At 38.6% G+C, this 26,901-nt stretch overlaps 1 protein-coding gene across 13 annotated transcripts in view; it reads left to right on the forward strand.

Annotated features, from left to right (window-relative positions):
* Window positions 1-26,901, forward strand: part of RBMS1 (RNA binding motif single stranded interacting protein 1) — a 206,540-nt gene that overhangs the window by 156,814 nt on the left and 22,825 nt on the right. For all 13 annotated transcript variants that reach the window (XM_082395369.1, XM_082395366.1, XM_082395363.1 and 10 more), the window contains exons 3-6: window positions 10,119-10,177; window positions 15,187-15,278; window positions 24,271-24,428; window positions 26,449-26,528. In XM_082395369.1, coding sequence (XP_082251495.1) covers window positions 10,119-10,177; window positions 15,187-15,278; window positions 24,271-24,428; window positions 26,449-26,528 — 389 coding nt within the window. The remainder of the gene's footprint in view (window positions 1-10,118; window positions 10,178-15,186; window positions 15,279-24,270; window positions 24,429-26,448; window positions 26,529-26,901) is intronic.

The raw sequence follows: 26,901 nt of genomic DNA on the forward strand, positions 1-26,901 counted from the left end.
TAGGTCATGTAAATAAGAAGCACTTTTAGCCCCAATCTTCATTCACAGCCCCCTTACTTGCATCTTCTGGAAAATGCAGTAAATTCAAGCTATCTTGAGAGTGAGGCATATTACCTTCATTTGAAATACGGTAATATTGTAAAACTGATACTAAAGTAACTTACAGCATGTGACTCTCTTTGGTTCCCTTCTTTCTCATAAAGATAATTCCTCTCTGATTTTCTTAAGTTTTAAGATTGTAAATTTTTAGAGCCCTACTACTCTGTCTTTGGAATGATTGTTTATCTGCAGTGTCTAAGGACGATCTTATTCAGAAGCAAACCAGTAGGAAGCCAGTGTGGGAGCCCTATTTATCCTTTTCCATCCGATCCGCTCTTCAGAGACGTGACCACTGTCACAAGTGACCCTTGAACGAAATATCTAAGTTTAGAAACATCAACTGTGCTGGCAGGCTACATTAACATTCCCTTGCCTATCAGCTCAAGTGTATTTTTTTTTTTACTAATGATACATTTATATTATATCCCCAGATTTCTTAAGAGCTGAAGTGAGTAAAATAGATATCATTTTCCTTTTCATTCTGTTCTTCAGGCGGGCTTTTCAAGGTCATGGGGCAGTCAGGATTTATTACTTAAAAAAAGGATGGCCTGACAGCATTTGGAAATTGATATGCTGGTGCCGTGTCCTGGATCAAAGCCAACATTAGTGTTCAGTCTAGGAAATGTCCAATTTGACTCTGTCCTTTTTTAGCTTGTGTCAGAATCAAGAGAAAGTTCTAGGTAATTTGCACACTCTGTTTTAATAGTTTCAGATAACTCTGTTTTGCTTCAGAGAGCATGTTTACTTTTACTCTCTGTCATGCTGTTCTTGTTTTGAATGAAGCAGTCATTTATGGTTTTCGGTGCTGAAGTTTAGTGCATTCAGTTTCTACAGATTCTGAAACAGTTCTCTGGTATTCTGTGTGTGTGTGTGTGTGTGTGTGTGTAAAAGCTTTCTAGTTTTGATTTCTTTTAAAAAGCAGAAATTTAGAGATAGTTGCAACAGGTCTAGGAACCAAAACTCTTCTCGGTGTTTTGGGGTTTTTTTCCCCCAGCAACCTTTTACAGTTTCCTTTTTGGTAGCAATTTTTAATTCCCTGTTAAACACCTAAATTACCTTGCTTCCCTCATTTGTTTTTATAAGCTAAATTGGGATAAAATACAAGGCCATGTTCATTTTCCAAGGCAAAATGTAGTATTTCCCTGCTCCCTGCAACTGCCAACCTCCCTGAATTCCCCACACCAAACACTTTAAGGGGAAAAAATGTGTACTCCATGTTTATGTTTCATTCACTGAACCAATATATATTGAGGGGTTTCATTATGCAAAGATCTGTACTGAAAAGTAACCATAAAAATGGTAGGTCTACAGTTTCTCAACATTTTGTGGCTTAGGACCATGTCATTATGAAGGTGAGGAGAGTAGTCTAGTGCTCTCCAGTGGTTAGAATTGGAAGTGCTGTTATTCCAAAGAATTCCGGGGCTGGGGTCAGGGGGGCATGGGGAGAAAAGGTTAACATTTATCTGTTACCAAACATCTGTTATGTGCCAGCACTGTGCTGGCCCCCTAATAACAGTTCCGTGAGTTAGATGTTATCACGCCCTAGGTGATAGGTAGGTACAGATGGGGACACTGAGGCCAGACACCCACACCAGAAGCACAGAGCTGGTTATTGGCCGAATGAGCACTTGAAAAGAGGTCTCTCTCTCGGCAACTCCATCAGCTTCCCAATATAATAGTCTTCCTTCTCGTAAAGTACTAGATCATCCTGAAGGTGAGATTGTTAAAGCAAAGAAAATACATTACAGGTTTTGTTGGGAGAGGAAGAAAATTTTTTAAATGCTCTATCATTGTCAGTTCATAAATTCAACTCAGAAATAAACGACCACTTTATATAGTTAAATTGCCTTGGTTTGAAAAGTTAGACATTTATCAGTGTTTTGAGACTTTTCAGGACTCATTTTTATGTTAGATAATCTACATTTTACTTGCAAAATTCTGGGTTCCATTTTCAGCAAGTATTATTTTCCTCTGACATATTAGTACTTGGGAGCACTAATTTGGTCCTGACCATCTGTGACTGCATCTGTAAGTGCTGCAGTACGGTGACTTGTGACAAAAATACTGTCAGAAGATAGTGTCAGTGACCCTTTGTGTGCTGTGTGCTCTTAAAAAACCAGAAAATAGTGTAAAGCTACTTTACCTTGATTGCAGACCATAATAGACTGGATACTAAGCTATAATAGCAAATCTATATAATAAATCAAATGCTTTATAGTGTTCTTTTCGTTTAGAAGAGAGGTACGAGTTTTTCATAGAATATGACAAAAAGTGCATCTTAGCCATTTCTAATGAGGTAGTTTTAATATTCATTCTATATGAATTATTTAGTTCAAGCCATACATGCAGTACACAGCATCAATTGTTACTTTTGTATAGCATTTATAATAGATTAGCTGTGCCAGCAGGAATGTTGAAAAGGCAGGGTAGCAGGAGTGGTTCTGAATTTAGTCAGAAGAGGCTATATTCATCCCAAATCTGGGTGTAAATTACCAATTTTATTTGTGTTCTGAAAGAATGTGTTTACCTTAAAATTTCAGTGTTATGAAAAACTAGATATGTAGATGTATATGTTTTCTCTTGAAAAACATGATACTTTGTCCCGAAGCTTCTGTGGTTTATTCTCCAGCAGCTCACATGTCGTAAAGCAGCCCGTCTGGCTGAGGGCTGGACCACCTGAGGATGGTGTGCACTTCTGCTAAATTAATCTGCAGGCTCCAGGTCTGGGACTGGGGCTGAAATTCACTGTTCTTTCCAGGATAGTTCAGAAAAGTGAACCATGGTGATTCCTTTTCTCCATCTCCTCTGCCTTCACAGAGGCAAGCCACTAGCTTTCTGTAACACAGATACCATAGGTTATTTTTCTCAGATGTTAAGTAAAAGCATTTAAGGCTAGTTAGAAGAAGTCCTCTGTCTTAAAAACTTTCCTGTCTTTTAGAACCTTTCCATTCTTCTCCTAGCTCTCCTCAGCCCTCCATGGTAACTTCTTGAACTTGAGTGTTATTGCTTGAGTACGGAGAGCCAAAAAAATAATAGTAATAATAAACCAAAAATGTGACATCTCTCTTTGCTAATTCTAGCCACAAGATTTTCATTAATCTTACTAAAATCCTGCTTTCATCATATCATTCCACAGTTGCAAAACCTCCAGCCACATTCTTTTCCCTGACTCCTTTTCCTAGAACCCAAGGCCCTCTAGGACCTTTTCAGACTTGGTTTCCGATCCTCCCCACACAGCTCGCATTAGACAGATTCTTCTGTTTATTGTCTTCCGTGGCCTACCTGAATTTCTGTTTTCCCCAAAGTCTTTCTTGCTGAACTTGACCTTCATCCTACGTTTATGCTCCTTTTATTTAGCATTCATCATACAGGATCTCAATATTCTTAATTATTTTTTAATATTAAAAATTTCTTACATTCCTCCCCCCCCCCCCAAATTATCCCCCTCGATGGCAGGAATGGCATCTTACATACATTTCATAGGCCTTGGATGGTGAAGGGCATGCTGGAGACGTGCTGTAAATATGTGAGGCTTGATTTGATTTCTTGGTCTGGCCTCCTTCTTGACTGTACTTGTCTTTCCTGCATTCCATTCACCTTCAGCACCAGGTTTGGTTTTGACCTTTAGGGCTGTAGCAGCTTTTCCTGCCAAGCATTTTCCTTCTTCACACCCTGGTTTCCATTCCAGCTGCATCAGGTGCAGCTTCCTGTTCTGTTCCATATTCCAGGAATCCTGTATGCACAAAGCACATCCAGCCGTACCGCACAAGTGGAAGGGGCAGTTAACGAATGTTAAGAGTTAAGCCAAAACGACTGGAATTAAAAATGGAATATCTTTCCTTACCTTTAATTTTTGTATATCTTAGAAGACTTATAGAAAGAGTGAAACTCTTCAAGGCCAAAAAGGTGAAGTCTTAGGAAATCTGTCTGATATTGATTGCCTAATTTTAAAATTTCACATACATAATACCTCATCCTTAAAGGCTTACCACTTCCTATACCAAGTAGATAAAGAAAATAGAATGAGCTGAATTATTCAAGGTACTGAGGATTCAGGATAACATGGATAAATGACTCCTTCTGCTAGAAAGCAGAACTAGAGAACTCTTTTAGGCCTCATTGTCCAGCAAACTTTGCTATTAGCAAAATGAATGTAATTTATACTTTCTTTTCCTTCCCCTATTCAACCACTGTTAGAAGACCTAAAGCAAATTGTAGGAAATCCCCCTTTCCTGGGAGGCCATTGGAAAGGTAAAGCAGCAAAAAAAAGCAAGTTAGAAAACTGCCTGTACCATATCATCCGGGTGTGGGTGTATGTCTGTGAATTATTTTCCCTTTTCCCCCACAAGTCCACAATAACAAAGGGCTCCTCGTTCCCAAATCCATTCCCACCAAATAGATACCTGCATTACTCCTTCTAAGCTTTAAAGCCAGCCATACCTCCTCTTCACTGACACATTTGTTCTCTTGGGCCTCTTATTCCAAATAGAACAATGTTGTCTACCCAGAAAGTCAGGGAACAACTTTCTGAATGTTATCAGCGTCTGTGTTAGAGGCTTTAGCAGTTCCAGGGTCTGCCCTCATCCTCATGCCACTTGTTTGGAGCTGTGCAGATGCACAGTGGGAGCAGCTTTGAACCTCTGGAACAGTCTGTGGCTGGTGACCGAAGTTTCCGCACTCGTCAGTGTCTCCCTTCTTTGCTGCTGTGTAACCTTTAGTGGGTCCCTTACTCACTCCGCTCCTTGGTTTCGCAGCTGCACAGTGGGAATAAAACTTCACCTACTCAAAAGGTCGCTGTGAAGATTAAAATAATTGACCTAAATCACATAAAACAGTGCCTGACATAACATAAAAGCTGTGTAAATGTAAGCTGTTACTTCTGTTATTCCCCTGAGTTAACTCCCTAGGTCATAGGCTTTCCATTGTGGACGCTGATTTGATAGCCCATAGAGGTTTTGTTTTTTTCTCATTTCAATCCCCTCTCCCTCCTTCGTGCTAATTATGGTCATTTGCATGGGCACAGCCTCTCTCACGGTGGTAAGTTTCTTTGTCCTTCAAAGGCAGTTCAGCTATTAAAACAAACAAAAGCAATCATCCTATATGCATGAGCACTATCCCGCCCTTTTTCACAATCAGTTTTTGTTTACATTATAGGTGTATACTTTTTCTTACTGTTTTTTTCCACACACCCATTGCTTTTTTCAGTTTAATAACGTTTGGAAAATAAACTAACATAAACCTTGCCAATGACCCTATGGTGCCTTAAATGAGTTTCCAGCTGGGATGACCAATATTAAAATAACTCGTCAACCCTTACCGCCATCTGTTGGTGGTGGGCGGAATGGACTCTATTCTCCAGAGCCTTGGCTTGTAACTGGCCATGTTCAAAAGCTCCAAGTTCCCTAGTAGATGAGAGAGAGGAGAGAGAGTATGTGTGCGCGCCTGAGTGCCATGTGCACACACTTGTACGTGCACACTGGACAAAATCTATAAGGATACGCATCAATCCATTTAACATTCGTATTCAGGACTTCAGGTGATTCTGATATTTCAGTCTGCTTTTCTGTGTCTTCTAATAACAACAAATACACATTTCTTTTGTAATTATGGTAAATTATCAAAAAGAGAATTAATGAAGGACTAAGTGATGGGGGCAGAGGAGAAAATGAAGCTTTATTTTAGTAAGTGCAAACTAAAATATGCTTAGATTTTATATTATAGCAGATGAAAGAAGAAATGGAAATGGAGAAATGACAAAAGCTGTGGTACAAACAAAAGAAACTTGGGTAGATTCTAAGCAAAAGGTTTTATTAGCCAATAGGTTTAAATGTGAGTTTTTACTTGTTATCCTCTCCCTTTGAAATTCTCATTATTCTGTAGTCATGTCTCTTAATTACTCTTTATCCTTTTACTGTCAGAGCTTCCTCTGGAGTGGATTAATCTGCTCTCAGCAAAGAATATTATATTCTGGGTAGCCAGGATTGTGCGTCTGAGCCTTGTTACTTTGAAGCTGGGTAAAACCCAAAGAATCTTCATATTCACATTTTCCCCATTAAATTCTGCAGCTTGCTTTCTTGAGCGTGCATCTCCTTGGTGTCCTTGGAGTGTGAATTCTGCCAGTCAGGAGGCCTATTTTCTCCTAATAAATCCTATGTCCCTGTTACTTGACTTTTTTTTTTTTTTTTTTTTACAAATTAAGTTGCAGATAGGAACAAGGGGAGGTGAAAATCTGGTTGCTTTATGAACGTCTACCCAGATATCTGTTACTCTTGCAGGCACTGCTGATCAACAATAGAATTAGACTAAATGTTAATCGTCTGTAATGACTTCTCCCCCCCCCCCCCCGCATCCCATCCCTTGCCTCACATTATTAAATCTTACTGCAGATAAGACTAGCAGAGAGGAATCGGGACCGCTCTGAACCCTGCTGCCCCCTTTTCCCGTTCCTTGAGGTGCCATTTGCCAGACGGCTCTTCCCCATACTGTAGATCCTTTCTCATGTCATCAGAAGAACTTGTTCTGTACTCCATTCCCACAACATGGTGACTGCATCAGCCCCTGAGAAGCTAACTGAGTGAACAGCTCACAGAAAAAGATATTGTAGGAGAGGAAAACCCTTCAAAACCCCGCCCCACCACCACCCCAGGTAACTCCAGAGAAGCGTCTTACTGAGCCTCTGATTGCATGCAGGCTAGTATGCAGTAGTACCACAGAGTGAAAACTGTTTTGACTTTCTGGGAAGTCATGGGCTTTCAGTGTTAACCCACAAATCCTGATGAAAACCACAATAGAAAGTAAAACCGATAAAATTCAGACGTATTTCTTCTCCTACACACACCCCCCCCCATCCCTCCTTCAATCATGAACCACATATTTATTTCTTGTGTCTAAAACAAACAGACAAAAAACTTGCTTTGGTTTGAAAAATAAATCTATTCCAACCCCTTAATAGAAGAGATCTTCCATTTTTTTCCTCACCTTTCATACTCTGAGTATGTAAAGGAAACACTGTTTCTCAAAATTATGTCGTAGATAAATTGCACTGAAAACTTTAACTGTTTTTGAGCTTTGAGGTTTTAGGCAAGATCTTAGTCTGAAAATTTCTATGAGCTTTTGTTTTCCCATTAGCAAACATGGGAATAGTAACAGCTACCTCATAAGATTGTTGTGAAGTTAAATAAGATCATACATACAAAGTGCCTAGAACTTCAGGAACTGAGTAAATGTTATTCCCTTTCTGGTTTCTTATAAAATCGCCCACTAAATGGTTGAGGAGATTAGGGATAGTTTCGTGGAAAAGTTAGTGTTACAACAGGTTCTTTAAGTTCAAGCATGGATAGAAGGGGGCAATGGAGAGATAAGAGAACCATGTTCAAAGTGGTGTTTAAGGCAGAGTAATGCAGCAGACTGGGTTGGAAGGACCAGAGAGAGGCTAGAGGCAAGAACTACGATATGCCTTTTGTATAGGTGTAGGCACAGTGAAGGGAAGGAGTGAATATTACACACATGTCAGAGGCAAAACTCAGAAGAGTGATTGACTGGCTGGATTCAGGAATGGCTGAGTTGAAGATGTCTCAAGGACCACCAGCTTGGTGGAAGATTGGGAATGTGATGATGCTATTGAATGAAACGAGATATGAAGAGGAGACAAGGAAAATGTGTTTGAGGTTCTTTGGGGATGGGATTTAGAAAATAATGGACATGAGGTAACATTTAACTAGATATTTAAGTATCTTAGTAAGATACTAAGATAGTTAAGTAAAAAGAAGAAGACAAAAACTAAAGCTTTGGTTAGATTTAAAAAAAAAAAGGAAGGAGAAATGGGCTTCATCAAAGGAGATGTATTAATTAAATCTGTGGCACTGGATATATTTCCTAGGAAAAGAAAGGGTTAAGGACTGATTATCAAATGTGATGAAAATACTTGGTTAAGGAGAGAGAGGAGGAAGCTGAATGGGCCAAAAAACAAAACAAAACAAAACAAAGCACTGAAAGAGTGCCCAGAAAGGTAGGATGAGGTCCTGAGAGTGAGGGTCCTAGAAGCATAGGTGTGGAAATGAGGAGAAATGTCACATGTAGCAAAGATCAAAGAGAAGCCAAACCGGAGTAGAGTGTGGCATGGGTTGAGTCTAGTGCTCCCAGGAGCCTCTTCACTTTTCCTGCTGCCCACATCTTCCTCTCTCCATGTCTTCTTCCCCATTATTAACGTGGAGAGCAGAACCAGAAGGGTAGGAGGCCAGCCCCTGACCTTCTCTAAATTTGCTTTCTTCTGTTTGGTTTACAAAAGACCCTGAACTCTGTGACCGCAAGCAAAGTCTCTTAATCTCTGTGACTCCCAATCCCCTTATCCTACATTGGAGTCATAACCAGTTTTCTTCCCTACTTTTGGAAAGGGCTGTGATAGGGATGCAGTCTAAAAGCGTTTTCAGCTAAAACTTGTGCAAAACTGGTAAATATCAAGCGGTCAATAACCTAGGTAGATAAATGGTTGCTAAAAGGTGGTCTTTAAATCACTTATTGTTTCTGTTTTGCAGAGTTTAAAAAAATTTTTTTTTGTAAGCTTAGTGACTTGTGTTAAGGTTGTTATAAGTACTCAGAATCTCTACAGGGAATTGAAGGTGTTTGTGTAGCCTTATGCCTCTTGGATGTAATTGTCATTTGAACCTTAAATTATCTTTACTTTCATGTGCCCAGTTAGTAATCATTTGATTACATGATTACACAGAGTGAAGATTAACTGAGGGAGAGAGGTGGCCCAAGCCATTTGTTTCTTCTAGATAAGTATCTTTCAGCTTGTTCAATACATAAAATAGAAACTTGCAACATTTAAAATATTTTAAAGTGCTGCACAGATACTTCAGTTTTCTAAAACTTTTAAGAGCCTTTTTAGTCCTCAGCAGAAATCACAAGAAAGTAGTATTAGAGAAAATGTGAAATTTTTAAAGTAAATACATAGGAAAGTAAAATTTTGGAATTTGCCACATGTAAATGGGGAAATGTCTCAGATACCTCAAGTATGTTATGTGCATTCCCCAAAGACCTAGTAATTTTTAAGAGTTATTTTTCAAAGGTTTTTCTTCTCCGTTTTTAGAAGACAAACATAGATAGCGGTGCTTTGCATTGTGGTCTGGTCACTGTGAAAGGGTGTAGGTAGTACCTATATTTAAACTCTGCTGCCCCTTTGTTTCTGATAGCAGTGCCCTCAATTTTAATAATCTGAATTTTTTTCCTTCTTCTCCCAACTTCTGTTGTACGTTAAGGAATTTGAACACATTTTTCATACAAACCCTCATAAAAGTAATGCTTAATTCCTGATTCATTGTTTTATATTTTTGTATTGCCTATTTCTTGCACACACGTGCCTGCACACACATTAGTGAGTACACCGTATAACTATTATTACAGCATTCAAAGAGGTCTTAATAAATGTATTTATAAACAGTTGGCAAAATCTTAGGTAAAAAAGACCTGTTTTAAATATCACATTTAAAATATTTAAATAACACATCAAGTGTGTTAGAGATATATACACATACGCACCCTTCTGTGGTGATCTAGAGCCATGCAGAGCTGCCTGCAAAAGCAAAATGAATAGATATGATCCAGGCAGCTTTCCCACCGTGATTAGTTCATAAAGGCTATGTTGATCTTAGTACTTTCCATTAACACTTCTGTAGCCTTGCCTTTGGGTTTGTATTTGACCACAGACATGGTGTTACTAGGCGAAACTATTTTTATAGAGCTCACATTCCATTTTTTTGGTCCCAAGATCATCAGGTAAGTACCTGATTCCTCAAAGCTAAACATCAAACTGTAATCCAAAGATTCAAATGAGAGGCCTAGCTGTTCCCCCTTTTTAGTTTAGTTTGTGTTTAGAATTCTCGTTTCCTGTCCCCTAGTAAAGAACATTTTGTACTTGAAAGTTTGCAGATGTTTGATAAGTGTGTGTGTTCTCTGGACTTAGACATTAATAAAGGTTCCTCAGTTATAACTTCTTTTTTTCTCTTTTTTTTCCTTAGATACGGGAAAATTGTTTCCACGAAGGCAATTTTGGATAAGACAACGAACAAATGCAAAGGTATGTTTCCTTGGCTGATGATTTGCTAAATCAGAGCTTTAGAAAAATAATGGAATTTTAGACTTGATCTTTGGTTTCAAAACTACCTCCGTTTATTAAAATCCAAATCTTACATGTCACCCAGTTTCTGTCTTGCACAATGTCAGCATATTGCTTGTGTTTGTCCCTGGTTGAGTTTTGGCTGGAAACCCAACAGCAGCTAGCCCTTTGCCAGAATCCCAGATTTGACGCCAGTAGAGTTAACATGCAAAATACCGGCTGGCATTTATCCCCTGCTCTTAAAAGGGGAGTAGAGTTAGAAAATAGCTTTTCTTTCCTGAGCCTGAGGAGATTAGAGCTGCTTACTGAAGACCATTGGACTGCACTAAAGAACTGAAAAGATTACATATTGTGCAAATTGGCTCTATTAATTAGAATAGAGTAGTTTTAAGCAGTACTTAATTACATGTTTCAATACTCCCAATTGTTCTCTGCTGAATGCCTGTTGACAATATTGGCAGCGGGGAGGAGAGAACCATTTTCACTGACCGAATTGTAATAGGGAGGGGAGGTCATACGCCCCTTTGAAATATGCTGCTGCATTAATTTGATGCACTGACCTTCGGTTTTCCGTGTAATTAGGATGAGCTCATCCGGCTCCATGAGCTGGAAGAGGAGGCGTCTAGAGTAGGCAGCACTGATGCTCTGTGGTTCTGACTTTTAATGATCCAGCATCTTAACAATAGGCATGTGATTTCTAGGAAAGGGGAAGAATGGAGTCAGCTGACTTTGAGTCTAACGACTGACCCTGTGAATTGAAATAAGGTTGACAGGAATAGGCAGAGAAGGCAAATCTCCTCATTAATTAGACCCCAGTTTTTCAAGTAGTGGTGACGGCTGTGGCTTAGCACAATCTGAAAAAGGCAGAGAACATAAATGAAGCCTCTGGATGGTATGGTAGGGCCTCACCATAGAAGCCAGCCGTTGCCTTTAATCTAGACTTGAAGTGATTCATTGTATTTCTGTCTCTTCTTCAAAGCTCCTGAATTTAAAGGAGCTATTGTGGCAAATATCTAAGCCCATGTTTAGTCAACATGGCACATTCAGGCAGTTTTGCCTTAGGACGATGAATAGAGCAATGCTTTACGTAGAGTAGTACTCAATTAATATTTTAAGTGAATTAAACTGGAGAGAGTCAAATTGTAGACTGAAATGTCTACCCGGTTATCAGATTAGTCTTGTTTACCATATTTTAAAATGATTTGGGTGAGCAGGGACACAGAAAAAAACCTTTCGGTTTTATAACAAAAAAAACCCAGACTCTTGCAGGTATAAAACAGGAAGCTGATCTCAGCATTTGTTTCAAACCAAGAGAGAAATCACAGTAGACAAGTCATTTTATAACCTTACCCTACCTTTCTTCCTCCTCACCTCCCCAACCCCCTTACCCCCCAAAAAGAAGTCTTCGCAGCAGATCCGTGTGTTAAAAAGCACAGCTGCCCTAGTTAAGTGAGGGAGAGGACCCAGAGGCCTCCCTGGGTGAATTCTCTGCCACACCTCCACACTGGACACACTACTGTTACACACTCTTTTCCAGCAAGACCCTATTGCCTAGAAACCAAAACTCCACAAAATGCTTAGCATGATCTGGAAAAGGTACAAGTAAAAAAATACTAAAGCTAAACCTAACATCATAATACAAACCCATGATATTTGGGAAGGGTCCAAAGATAAGTGGAGAGATTTCTGGGGCTTCTAAATAAGCATAAGAATAATTCAGCACTGGTTTTCGATATATGTCTCCTGGAGACGTTCTCCTAAATTGAATCTCAGGAGAGACTGCCTTATGTTGGTGGGGGTGGGGGGCGGGGGGGGGCGATGATAGAAACCTTCTGAGTCTCTTTGTGTCACACAGGCCTCTCAGGAAGAAATAGTAACAGATATCTGGGGTGTGGGTGAGTGAGTGAGGCGGAGAGAGTAAGCAAGAACGGGTTTATAAAACTCCGGGAGGGAGAATGAAAGAGCTCCTGAAAAATAGTAATTTTAGGACAAATGAGAAAAAGATAACACAGCATAGCTCATAATAAAGACAGATAACATGTCAGCCATGTTATAGATAACTTGAGAAGGTGGGTAGGTGGATGGATGGATGAATATAGGTAATGCTTAAGAGGTTATTAGTATAAATGGAAAGTGCTTGTGTTGTATACTAATTTTTTGAGAGTTGAACAGATCAAAGAATTTTATACCTGGAAATTAGAGACCTTATAGGTCATAGAACATTTTTTGTCACAAAACATATTTTGAAGCCGCTCTCCAGAAGACAAAATTAAGCTGAAGGAAATATTGCTCTGAATAACATGTTATCGTAGTTATTAAATTTAAAAATTCACTATTCAGTTGCTCTACCTTTCAATTTTTGTCAGTTTTTAGCCAACAAAAGGTATTTAAATGCTTTTCAGCACTGGAATATATGGTAGTTCAGGACCAAAAAAAAAAAGCTTACAAAGGATTGATTGTGACACCGACTGGTTAATTATCAATGTTTACAGAGTTGCATATAAGACCAGAAAACACACACACAGACACACACACACACACACACACACACAGACGTAAAATGGGTGAGGATAAGTCAGACCAAAGGGAAAATAGGGGTAAGAGCAGGAAACTTCATGTTACTATAGAAATAGCCCTGTATTTCTTAGTTGCCAAAGCAAAAATAAACATACCTATTCCCATGATTCAGTAATCGCAATGTAGAAGAAAATCCAAGAAGCAGGAATACCATAACTGTTCCTGGTCCTGAGACCTGAGAAGAATCCTCTTGGGGGTCCAGTGAGAGGATGCTGTGTTACTTAGTTTATCCCACCTTCAGAAATATCTATACATATTTATATAATGAAACCCATGTAACCTGTGAAACTCATTTATATACTCTTATATTTACTTGAAAGTAATATAATAGAGGAAGTGAAAGAGCACAGGTTGCATGCTTACCTGTTATATTTGTTTTTCAGCAAATATTTATGAAACAGCTATGTAGTAGACATCGGGCAAGGCCAGAAAAGGTTATAAACAGTTAACTAAAAATGCAACCATTATGGATTTTTCCTAATAAGGAAATAACAGATAAAATAATACTAATATTACCTGAATGAATAGCAATTTCAACTACATGAATATCAAGCTTGAGATCTTCTGTTTATTGTAATTTATTGACAACAGCAAAGTCAAGGAGGGTGTCTTAAATATCCATCAGCAGAAGTTACATCATTTCAGTGTAGTTGGGTGTTCATTTATGACCTGCTTAAATTGTGTTTGGTAGTAAAATATGTATGAGAGTGAGAGAGTGAGTATGTGTGTGCCTGTGTGTACCTTCATAACGGGTTGCATGTTAGCATTAACAACAGATTTCTAAAAAGGAATCCAAAATACGTTTAACCTGACATCTAACCTGGCTGTTGAGTAGCGTTCTCTGCTTTTACTTGGGTCAACCTCTTGTTTTTCTTTCCAACCTGACTATTTCTCCACTCACTGTCAAAATCAAATTAGGCCTTATTCCAACCCAATTCCAAGTAACCAAAGGAAGCAGCTGCTTGTTTCAGCTTTGACACTTCTCTCTCCTAAAACATCTATTTCTGTAATCCGTAGTCTAGTTCACTAGTGTTGTTACCAGGCAATATTTTTGGTATTAATACTGCACACTCACCTTTGGACTACTTCTGAAGTTTCTGTTTGATCTTGTTGATGCATATATTTGCCTATTTTGACACTAGTTTCTTCCTGTCTAAATTACTGTAGCTTTAGAATATCTGCAAATAAATGATAGGGCTGGCCCCTCTTCTATGCAACCTCCAAACAGGGCTTTTCTTTTTCAAAATATTCTTCCTCATTCAAAATTAATTTGATAATAGGTTTGAATTCCAAGGAAATCTCTGTTGGTGTTTTTGCCTGGTACCCTGATCTTTTAAACAGTGTGCTAAGTAGAATTGAACCTTTTCTCAGTAACTTAAGGGTTATCATAGTGACAAATCAGTGATTGCCTGATTTAATAGTGATGCTTATGGATCAGTGAAATCATGGAGCTGTTGCTCATCTGCTGCGTAAGGCCTGTTCTTTGTATAGTTTTCCTCTTTTCTTGATTGCTATTCATTTTCACTAATAATTAGCATATGGATACCATCCATATGATTATTTTGTAGCAGCCCTACCCTCAACCCGACCCTTTTTCCCCATCATTTCCTGCTTTTGATTTGTCATGGCCAAGCAGACTAGCTGACCAGCTTATTTAAAATGTTTGAAAAGCTGTGGATAAATGCGCTTTGAACCAGGACCTCTATTAGGAAGTTATTTACTTATTTGTTTTACTATGTTTTGTTTTTAGACTTTAGGACATGAACTGCTAAAACAGCTATTTTGGGTTTCTGGAGCCATTTCCTTCCCCCCCCCCCCCCTTTATTTATTTTGAAGAGATCATGAGCTGTATTTTAGATAAATAACGATATTTTTAACCAAGTTCTAACATTTAGATTATTTTATATTTGGGGTATCCAGTGGTTGTACTTAACTTATTTGAAAAATAAAATGTAGTCTACAGAATAAACATACACTTGTAAGCTCTGTAGGATAGCACCATCTTTCTTACCAAATTATTAAAAATGCTACTTCTCTGAAGTTGATTTTTTTTTCTTTTTTTTTTTTTTAAATCTTGGTATAACTTAGATGTCTTTTTGTTTTCCCCCAGTAAGTACAGGACACCTGAGAAAAAGATGTGGAAAAGGAAAAAAACTGGTTTCTTTTTTTTCCTTTTTTTTTTGAACTTTGAAGGGCAACTTGCCTAGCCCGTGATAGATGGGGAAGGACAGCTCGGGGAGGATGTTGCATTGCGGCTGTACAGCTTGAGACTGGTCAGGACGTCAGGGCTTTCATTTCTGTTGCCTGCATCAGAGACCAAATGGAGTCATCCTTTTCCTCGTTACCTAATCGTAAAATAATGGCTTAAACACTAAGTGTGTTTTGCATTTCAGGTTATGGTTTTGTCGACTTTGACAGTCCTGCAGCAGCTCAGAAGGCTGTGTCTGCCCTGAAGGCAAGTGGGGTTCAAGCTCAAATGGCAAAGGTGAGTTGAGAGCCGGTACTCACTGCTCTGGTCTCTGGCTTTGGTTCTGAAGCTAGATACGTGGCTTTTCCTGTCACCATTCAAGTTCTTCCTTCCATCCCAGAGAGCCACAGTTACCTGTGGACACTTGTCCCATGCCTTCGCATCCTCAGTGGTAGCTATTTTGCCAAAGACTGTTCCTCATAATTTTATATGTGAAGAAGGATTTTATAACTGTATGAAATTTTACATAGCAGATTATGTAACCCCCTAAGTAAATGGAGAAATAGCACCAGATTTTCTCAGGTAAATGGGTACTTGTGGGCTTAAGCTCTGTACTATATTTTTTTAAATAATTTTAAAATGTCAATGCTTAAGGAATTAATACATTTTAGAAACACTTCAGGAGGTAATTGTGTATAGAATGTCATATTCTGAAAGAATAACAAATATAATCACATATGTATGCTTTGTACAAATATACTAGCAGTTTTAATGCAGTGTAAGCTACAGATACTATTTCCTCTGTGTAAAAGTCAGTGATTTTTAGACATTGGTTATTTATGGATTATAAATCTTCTCTTTAGTAGTTCTGCAGTGGCTTTATTCAGGACTTGTTTTGATGAACTCTTAATCACTGAAGTGGTATTTATGCTCCAGTCTTATTGCCTAAATGTAAACTTGGGTTATATCATACCTAGTACCTACAGTACATTTATTAAGATACTCATACAATTATGTACATATTTTTTTGTGTGTGTGGTTTTTGAGTTGCTACGGAACATATTTTCAAGTTTGAAACTTGGCAGTTTGATATCTTGTATATTCTTTTCAAAAGATCGATAATTTTATATTATCTGGTGTCTTGAAGTACGGAAGAAAGTAATTTTGTGCTGTCCTTTGCTGCTTCTGAAGAGTAGCATGTGGTCATTCCCTGAGGGGTATTCACATTTCCATAAGGAAAGAAGATTTATGGAAGTTAAAGAACCCTGGTTGAGATAAGTTACCTGCTAAGACCTTAAAGCTCTTGAAGGACATATATGCAGCTACCAAGATAGAGATTTACCTTGATTAAAAGAATCAGCATGAATAAAGATTTCAGGAATTGATGAAAGGGATCACCTTTCTAAAGTAATCCTTGACTTTTAATATTTTTAGACCTTTGGATTGAGTTGGACTTATTTCAGATGTTTTTAAACTCCAGAGGAAGAAGCTAAAATAAACAAACGTAAATACTAAGCACCGTGATTTTTAGATTACTTGTCCATAATATACAGCAGTTTCCTGTGGTATTGTTGAAAGACGGTGATTATGAGGCTTGAAATATATTTAATTGTGAGTATGCAGTACCTATGTTGTATATGATTTACAGAATGTTTAATGTGACTATGTAAACAATGGGTAACCATACATTTTCTAAGCAGGACTGTTAAGGCACAGTTGGAAAAGGGCTCTATTTTTCCCTCTGTTCTGTCCATTTCCTCTACTCTGTGAAGTTCCTGTTTCTTCCTCTCATGGATAAAATCTAGGGCAGGTCCCATGACTTTTCTGGCAACTCTCGTTATTTTGAAAAGTTCCGTCAGTTGCTTCTGTCATTTCAGGTCTTTCTGGTTAATTTTTTTCAGTAGAATGCCCCTTAATTTTTTTCATATCCAAATTTAAGGGAACATAATTGTCTTTCAGTACATTTTCAGCCTTTCTATATGTATTTACACCAATGTCAGTACAATATTTTAAACAAGATGTTTAAGGGGAAAATCTCAGGTTATATTCCAAATACAGTTTGTAAAATATCAGAATTGTGTAGAGGTTTTGAAAACTCTGCTGAGAGTCAGCAAAAAGGGTTGTGTGTCTTGGGTGCTGCTGGTGCTAAGAGAAATGACAACTTACAAAGCAGTTGTCTGCTAACAACCATATTGATAATTTGGTGATCAAGAAGTGATATTTTAAAAGTTTACATCCCAATATAACCATGTATTACGTGTATACAAACACACACACACGTACAGATGTGTAACAAATGTATTTAGTTGTATTTTAGGAAATTGGGGGTTGTGATTAATGGTAATACATTATACTTTTCTTCTTACTTGAAATAATATGCAATAGGCTCCTGGTTAACATTTTGATGCTGAGTGTGTGATTTTTTTTTTTTAAGAGCACATTTCCAATGCTAAGTGTGTGATACCTATAATTGAAATGTCCAATCCTGTTTATTTGACCAAATTTTGAGTGCCGTATAATATTAAAACTTCTCCCTTCCCCCAGCTCTGGTCTGCTCTAGGTAATAAGCTTGTCCTGGGATGGGAGCATGGTTAGTTTCTTTCCTATTTCCCAAATTTGTGTTTTTCCCACTCTTCCATAGCTAGCTGTGGTTTCTAACCCCTCCAAGGTTGGAGCAGTGGCAAAGGATGGGAAAGTTTCTTGACCTGACAATTCTGTGATCTGGTGTTGATTTCTCTGGGCAGACAGAGAACTGATGCTTTCTTTAGTACAATGCTTTGCTCTTTCCCCTGTAGTGCCTTCAAGCTAGAGAAGACGTGTCCTCAGGCTGTTAGCCTCAGCTCCTGAGAATCTAAGGGTCAGCCTTCAGCCCCTTTCTTCTAGGACCTTCTTATCCTTCAAGACAGCCTTCCTGGAAGGCTCTAACACAACCCTGGGCCAACTCTACCTGTGTGGCCCACATTGATCTGTTTGCCAGCTGTCTGTGGGAGACTAGTTACCTCCCAATTGCACTTATGGGCCCCTTCAACCAGCCTTTGCCTTTTAGATTCCTCAGGCTTAAGTCAGACATTGATTCCTTGTATCCACCAAGCTCGAAAGGTCACAGACCATGCCTCCTGAGGGGTCTGTTGAAGCCCCTCTTGCTGCACCGGCAGTGATGGGGGAGGCAGCCCGTGTGGTGGGACTCAGAACACATCAGCGGTTCTCTCCACATGCGTGTTCATTCCAGCCTCTCCGGTCCCTCCCAGGCAGACGAGAGGTGGGTGGTCAGCTGAGCCTCTCAAACCAGATCTCAGCCACTCCTTTGCAGACTCTGTGTAGGTGGTCTGGTTTCTCACTCTGGAACGTGGGCATGCCTGAAACCCATTTTTCGGTGACTTCTGCTGAAACAAAGTTAGAAAGAGGCCTATTTTAACAACCTGCTCCAGGTAATACAGAGGCCTTTTTTAGAGCAGCCCCATGAGCACTTACCTAGGCACCTTTTCAGTGCCGGTGATATTGAGTAGCATAATATATTAAATATATCCTGTTTGAAGAAGTCTTTACAATGCATTTAGTCAGAACCGGACTGGGCATAGATTGGCAGTGTATGTTGTGTCAACAGTGCACTTTGAATGCCAGCTTTCCCGTGGACTGGTAATGAGCACTGTTCAAAGACCTCCTTGGGTGGCTTGGACTGTAAATTGGCTAGGAAAAGTGATCCCTTCCTACATCATCTGTAGGGAGGGAACAATGCACGGGTTCAGAGATGCTGGCAGTGTGCCAACATTCTGCACGTTGTGAATTTCTTCGGGTCTCTGTAGGATGACTGAGTTTCCTGGACCCGATTTCTTTTTTATTATATCATTAAAGTTACAAAAGGTATTTTAAATGCTAGAGGGTCCATTGTTCTGTGCCACGGAACCATGGATTTGAGTATCGGGAGTTGACTTATCCCCTTTATGCTGTCTGGATAAAGGAGCATCTGGCATGTAACTTTTGTGGAGACAGTTTATAAAAGTTTAGGTCTGGCTCCCATGTTTGGGTGATAAGGGACCTATCACTTTCCACTTTCCTCTAGTGAATTAATCTGGACACTATAAAGTTTTGAAAATTCACATTGCCACATATTAAAGGCTTGCTTTCTTACATAATCAGAAGAAATTAAGGGACATTCCACTAGGCGAGTGTGGGGAGTGGGGGGAGAATATAATATTGTTTGACACTTTGACTACCTGAGTTGAGAAAGAACTCCACAAATATTCAAAACTGAATTATAAAGCTACAAGTGGAGAGCGTTGGGCAGCAATGGTTGTTTCTTATTCGTGTTTTAATTTCAGTGCCTTGCTTGGTACTTGGCCTATGGTAGATATTAAATGTTTGTTTTGTTGATGATCAAAGAAGCCAGTTAAGCAAGAGAAAAACTTCCCAGTTTGGGCAGATATGGAGAGATAAGAATGGGACATTTAAAAATTATATTTATTGAGTCCATTGAGTACCCTAATGAAATTTACCAAAGGTTTTCCAAAAGGCTCAAGGTTAAACTTGAGCCATTTATGTTAAACTTGGCATTTGTTTCAAATGTGTGCATTTTTCAAAATAAGAGACTCAGAATCTATGAAAAGAAGAAAAAAACCTCAGATAACGAGCTCAAAAGATATAAAACTCAAGTCAACAATGGTGATATCTGTTAATAGAGTGACTTCTGTAGGCCTTTCCGCAATACCTCTTAAGACCTGCTGGGGGTCAGCGGATCGCCCTGTGTTACTTGCCTAGCGGTATGCTCGCACTTTTTTCAGTAAATAGGCAGTCAAAGGAGCAGGAATTTAATCGCCCTTCCACACAGAGGTCTACCATGCTTCAAGCAGTTTGCATTCACATACCCATAAGCAGCTATCTGCTGGTTGGTGAACCTAGTCAGTTCAAGAGAAAACAGATGTCTGGTCTTCCTGCCAGGTCCCTTTCTTGCATTTTAGGAACCATTCCACACGCATAGGGAGGTTTTTGTTAATTTCTTTCAGATGATGACTGAGTGCTTTACACCATGTGGGACCTCCAAGCCCCACTTTTCTACTCAAGTGAACATTAGTAGCCATTTATCCCTCTCATGGCCAATGTGGGATCCAAGTGTTCTACTTGTTAAAGAAGCCATTGAACACTTTCCATGCCTAGGGATATAAAGAGGCCTGTTGGCCCCATTTTTATGTCTGACCACCCATAATTTACAGAAAAATTGTTTTTTCAGACATAGCATTGTATGTAATAAAACAGAGTTATGGTTGTCCCTGATTTTAAAGGGGCGAAATTACCCTTATTCAAGAACCACTCTCACGTAGTACAAGTACTGTATGTTCCGTTTACTAGGAATGTATGGTGATTAGAATGCATGGACCCTTTGGTGATTAGATATTCTTGTGGCCATTGCTGCCAGCTTGGAGTTGCTTCTCTTTTTTCTTTTCTTTTTTTTTTTTACTTGCAACTTTGTATGCAATGTGTGCAAGATAAGTTGACCATTTGAAAAGAAGGATAAATAATGTTAGCCATTAGCCCTTTGGAGGTCATTCCAAAGGAAGAGAGCTAGTTGACTGTTTGCTATTGAAAACAAAAGCGTTAAAATCACAGGAAATACCTACCTGTATTTAGTCTGTCTTATCTCACTATTTATCATAGAGTGGGTTAGGAGCTCAATTTCCTGATTCTGATTTAGCACTTTTTATTATTTTTTTTCTTCATTGGTAAACATTCAAGTTGAATCAACATTTTAAAGAATAACATTTTTTTTAATTTATTTATTTTTAATTTATTTATTTTTGGCTGCACTGGGTCTTCATTGCTGCGTGCAGGCTTTCTCTAGTTGCGGCCAGCGGGGGCTACTCTTCATTGCGGTGCACGGGCTTCTCATTGTGGTGGCTTCTCTTGTTGTGGAGCATGGGCTCTAGGCACGGGGGCTTCAGTAGTTGTGGCACGTGGGCTCAGTAGTTGTGGCTCGCGGGCTCTAGAGCGCAGACTCAGTAGTTGTGGCACACGGGCTTATTTGCTCTGCGGCATGTGGGATCTTCCCGGACCAGGGCTTGAACCCGTGTCCCCTGCATTGGCAGGCAGATTCTTAACCACTGTGCCACCAGGGAAGACCCAAGAATAACATTTTTATTAATAGTTTAATAGCAACTAAAACACAGATTTAGAAAGTACTTAGTTACCTACATTGTCAGCCCTTTTGAAACTACTTCACAGATGACAAAGTCTACGAACATTCTTAAATATTCTTAAATGTTAGTCATTTAGATTTTAATAATTGTAACTCAAAAGGAAAGCTCACAATATTTATGATACATGTTTCTTATGTAACATTTTTTATGCCACATCTTTGTCCAAGGCGTGTTTTAATGCGCTTTAATTAGGGAGTTCCCAGCTTTATTCTGAATCTGACTAAGCATGATTCCGAAATCTTTCTAATAAGATAGACTTGATCACATCACTCCCTTGCTTCTGTGCCTCCAGAAGCTCCAGATTTTTTTAGGGCGTGGCTTTCTAGCTGCAGCACAGGGACGCGGCTCCTCCTCCTCCTCCTCCCCCTCACCCAACAAAGTACAACACCTGAAATCACAGGATTATCTTCCTGCAGTATCAGTATGACTGGAAAGTATTAATTCAGAAATATTATTTCTATATGAAACAAACTCAAATAGTTAGGGAGTAGATTGCAACATTTACATGATATATATATATATGTATTTTTTTTTTAGATAAAATACAAGCCTTCAAGGAAATTTTGCAGCTCTGGCAAGGCTACTTTATCCTTTGCCCACACACTCTTCAGGATACATAGTCATTCTATTTCGTGCTAGCTTAAGTGGAAAAATTTAAGCGGTGATAACTGACAAAAAAGTCATACTCCTTGGATAGCTTTTCACAATCTGGTTTTCAGCCTCATGCCTTATGCTTGTTTCTCAAGTCTCAACTCAATGTCATGCCCTCTGTAAAGTGTTCCCTAATAAAGACAAGCTCCCCTATCTGTCCTCCCATTGTGATTTGTATACATCTCTATTACAGCATTGATTACATGTGTTTTTATCTCCCCAACTCAACTATAAATGGCTAGAAGACAGGCCTGGCGTCACAATTATTGTATAAGAGGGTCTGGGATATACAGGATGCACTATAAATGTCATTGGGCTGTATTAGGCTACAGGACCCCTCAGTGTACCCACCTTCAGGGAGAAAGAACCCCATCTGTGTTCACCAACTAAGGACCAGACTTCCGCAGGAACAAATACAGTCTTGTGCACTCCAGGAAAGCTTCAGGGACTTGGGAGGTTAGAGCCAACATGAGATAGTTAATTGAGGAGCTGTGGATTAATTGGGTGAAGTCAGGGAAGGTAGTGAATGAAGTGGAAAAAAGGAATTAAGATTTTAGCTTGCAGGCCACCTGAGAAGAATTTGAAAAATTTAATACCAAAGACCATTTTGTTTTTCCCTTTATTTTGAAGCATTTTATCTATTACTGTCATGCATTTATTAAATCGCTTTACAATTTTTATACATTAAAGATATGCTTTATGTAATTTTCAGTGGGAGATTTTGCCCAGCATAAGGTAACCAGTGGTACCACACTGACTTTATCTACTTTCAGACAGAAGCAAAGGTAGTTGCCATTTTTGTTTAGTCTGTCAAGGGTTAATGAAGTTAAGTTTCTGGCTTGCTATTGAGCACTTGAAAATTTTTAATTTTTTTCTTGGACACAACTGCACTGACACACCCCTGAGAGTCTGGGCCACCCAGGTTGGGAGTTTCTGCTCCATACCTTTGGGACTGGCCTGATAACATGCTGCCTTCTGTCAGAACCAGGAAGTCATAGGGACAGTACTTTCTGCCCATAGTTTCTCAGTCTTTGGTAACTTTAATTCTTGGGACTACCAGGGTATTTGCCATTCCCTAGGATACCAGATTGTTGTTTTAAATCTTAAAGGTCAGTTACTTTTACTTGCAGATTATCTGAAAGGAAAGGTTTTATTTCAGGTTTAATTCATGCCAGGATACATTTGAAAGAGATTTTGTACAAATATGCGTATGTTTCACATATATTTTTAAAGTACTGTGCATTTTGGAAATTTAAATATAATGAGTGTGCTGTTCTGTTGCCTAAGGCTAAGACATCAATTAATGACTTTGCTAATAGTGCTTGTTAAAGAAAAATCATAAACTTGCATAGTTCAATATGTAAAGATACAATTGGTAGTAAGATCAAAAGAAAGCCTGTTTTAAAGTTAAGATCATCCTAATCTCACAATTGCCGAGATGAGTTTTTACTTGGTCAGAAAATATTCCAGATATCATATAAGCTTATTTCCTGATGATTTAACACCAGACTCAGTAAATATACATAGCAGTTACTGGTTCTCAGAAAACTCTATTGCTATCTTTGGTTTCAGCTGATTTTACCTCAGCAGTGGAAAGGTGGGTGGGAAATGATCTAATTGCTGCTTCTCGAACTTTCATATGCATTTGTACTGCCTGGAGATCTTATTAAAATGCAGTTTCTGATTCTGTAGGTCTGGGATGGGGCCTGGAATTCTACATTTCTAGTAAGCTTGCAGGTAATTCCATCACTGCTGGCCCCTGGATCACTCTTAGAGTAGCAAAGATTTAGCAGAACTCCCTTCCCCCATCTACACTTGAGTTCAGCTTTATCCAGATTCTAAAATTTGTTCTGCCTTGAGTCTGTCATTTTGTATGACTTTGTGGGGTTTTGTTTTTGTTAATTTAGGAGCTCTCTATTTCCCGTTGGTGATCACAACTCAGAGGTAGTAAGGACTCTGCTGTAGAGCAAAAGAAGGGAATTTGGGCAAAATCCCACTGGACTTTAGTTGACTTAGTCCAGAATCCGTCGTGTGTTTCTGGATTGAATTATTAGCAGTAACAGCCATTTGTGCAATAAATGGAGCCCAAAATGGGCTCCTAAAAATAGTAGTGGAGGAGAGGTTAGTTATTTTGTAGAACACTGCAAACAGCCGACGGTTGTGCTTCCATGAGGGCATGCTCTCCAACTCAGCGACGCCTGCCAGCACTTCTGCTTCCAAACCTGCCAAGAATGGTTTGGTGGGATCGTGTCTGACCTGCACAGATTGTCCAAGCTTCAGACACTGTTTTCAAGTGTTCATGGTGACTCGGGTGTTCTGTAGTTCCCGTGATCTCACTTGCTAGTACTTTCAAAGGACCTGAGCTAAGAGAGTGGCCAAGTAAAAGTGTGTTAACATACATATCTCACCTTCTGCTGGAAATTAATAGACAGTTCTCTGTTCGGTTTTAGCAACAGGAACAAGATCCTACCAACTTGTATATTTCTAATTTGCCACTGTCCATGGATGAGCAAGAACTTGAAAATATGCTAAAACCATTTGGACAAGTTATTTCTACAAGGATACTACGCGATTCCAGTGGGACAAGTCGTGGTGTTGGCTTTGCTAGGTAAGCACGCTGCCCTGTCTTCTTGTCAACAGCAGTAGCTCTGCTGTGTTTCCTGGAAAATAAAAATTGAGCAAGAAGAGAGAATTTAAGCCAGGGTTATAGGAGCCAGTTGTACCGTGAACTTAAATTATGCATAAAAAATAGTTTGCATTTTTCCAAATCTTTTGGAAGCTCATTAGGATTCTTGAACCTGAGGACACTAAATATTTGGTGACTTAGGGCAAGGAAATACCACATGAGCAATAGTTCTGCAAGTATGTTTCCTTAATAATTTGACTAATTAGATCAAGAGGCCTAAACTTCTTAAAAATAACAATCTCAGGCTCCTAAATTTCGTAAATAAATTGGTATTTTTGTCGCATTAGATGGAACTTTGGTTCATCATCAGTGTGGTCAGTGAATTAGATTTTTAAGTGAAATATTTCAAACACTCAGAAAAGTACAACAGACACCTGTCTAACCACCAAGTGTTACACAAGTTGTAACGTTTTACAGTTTTTGCCTAGATTTTTTTTTTTTTTAAGAAGTAAAATGTTGCAGATATCTAAAGTACCCTCATTCCTTCCATCTTATTTTTATCCCTTCCTCCCCAGAAAGGATACTTCCATGTAATGGTTAGTTTGCTTCCTTTAAAAACCTTAAACAAAAGAAGCTTTGGTTTTTGACGTAGTTGCAATCTGAAAGCCTGCGTACAAAAACTGATTTTACATCATTTAGCAACCTATTAATACTGTGCAGTAACCGAAAATGTCTACATGTCTTAAAGTATTGACTTTGATTTTGGAGGGGAAATTGCTGACGTTTTACTTTCCTATACATTATCCTATTTGATGACAATCGCATCTACCACAGGCCTGTGAGATCAAGAAAGCAAGCACTTTTCACTCTTTCATATATAGGAAAATTGAGTTAAAGAAAGGACTTTTCCATTGTCACAGGGCTGCCAAGCGATGAAGCAAGGTCTAGTACTTGGTTCTTCTGGCTTTCAGTCCATTACTCTTTCTGTTAGGCCAGATGATTTTATAATAAAACTAAGATATTCTACAGGTGGAAAGTCACCAAGGCCAGCATCCCCAGTGTGCACATCATGGGTTAAAAGGACCCAGGTGAAACAGTGAAAGGCCCAGCGCCATCAGAAAATCGTCCCTCTGTGGGTGTTCTTCTGAAAGCAGATCAAGGACTTTCATTTCTGTATCCAAAGATAGAACCCAATTAAATTCTATTGCTTTTAAAAACTATTAAAAACCACCCATTAAAACCAAGGTGCAACTCTTCTGGGTAGTCCAGGAGCGTAGTGCATTTTGAGCAGATTATTCAGTGTTTTTTCCATTAAAGAAAAATAAATCAAAATGATTTAATGCCCCTGAAAGGTTTCTCAGGTGTTCTTAGCCACCTGCAGATGTAGAATAAGTTATTAGGCTCCATCCTTTAATTCCTCCTCTAAAGCCAAGATGACAAAGAAGGTACATAATTGACTTCACTAATTTAATTTTAAACTTCAAGCTAATGAGAAAAACCTGTAAGACACATCCTCTGATTAACACCAGTTCTTATCATGACTTTTGAGTCTGTCATTTTTTTGAATATGTAAAAGGAAAGACCATCTTTAAAATGACCAATATCCCAGCAGCACTAAATACACTAGTATTTTAAACTGGTATTTTTATTTTTAATTCACTATCATGACTAACAAAGCTATTGTGTATTGATTATCAGTTTTTCTACAAGTGGGAAAAAATTATACATTTCCTATGCTTGATATTAAACACTCTTTGTATAATTTATTTCTTTTATGGTTCTGAATGTACTGTGTGGTTAACAAGTTTTTATTTTACTCTGGAAGCACACAAACAACAGTTAAATAAAAGATAGAATAAACCCACTTTTTCCTATCATTCACATTTTTGTTAGTTTTCATTTGTATCCAATAAACCTATAGGGTTGTATTCATGTGTACAGAACAAAATGAAAACTAAGATATCTCTGATTATTTACGTGTTTTATTTTTATGTATAAATAGGATGGAATCAACAGAAAAGTGCGAAGCCGTTATTGGTCATTTTAATGGAAAATTCATTAAGACACCACCCGGAGTTTCTGGTATGTTGTTTGTCTAAAATTGTATCAGTAGTCTTTTGTTGTAGGATGTGGTGACTCTTATATCAAGAACAAAAAACTCCTCATTTAGCTCTTTAAAATTTATTTCTTTGGATCTACAAATAAGACTTCAAAATTCACTTCTCCCAGCTGTTTAAATATGAATGGAAGCATAAAGAAACAAACTTATGGTTACGGGGTGGGAGGGGGCATAAATTGGGAGACTGGGACTGACATATACACACTACTATATATAAAATAGATAACTAGTAAGGACGTACTGTATAGCACAGGGAACTCTTCTCAATACCCTGTAATGACCTATATGGGAAAAGAATCTAAAAAAGAGTGGATATATGTATATGTATAACTGATA

Source organism: Balaenoptera borealis, assembly GCF_965194805.1.
Source record: "Balaenoptera borealis genome assembly, chromosome: 6".
NCBI lineage: Eukaryota > Metazoa > Chordata > Mammalia > Artiodactyla > Balaenopteridae > Balaenoptera > Balaenoptera borealis.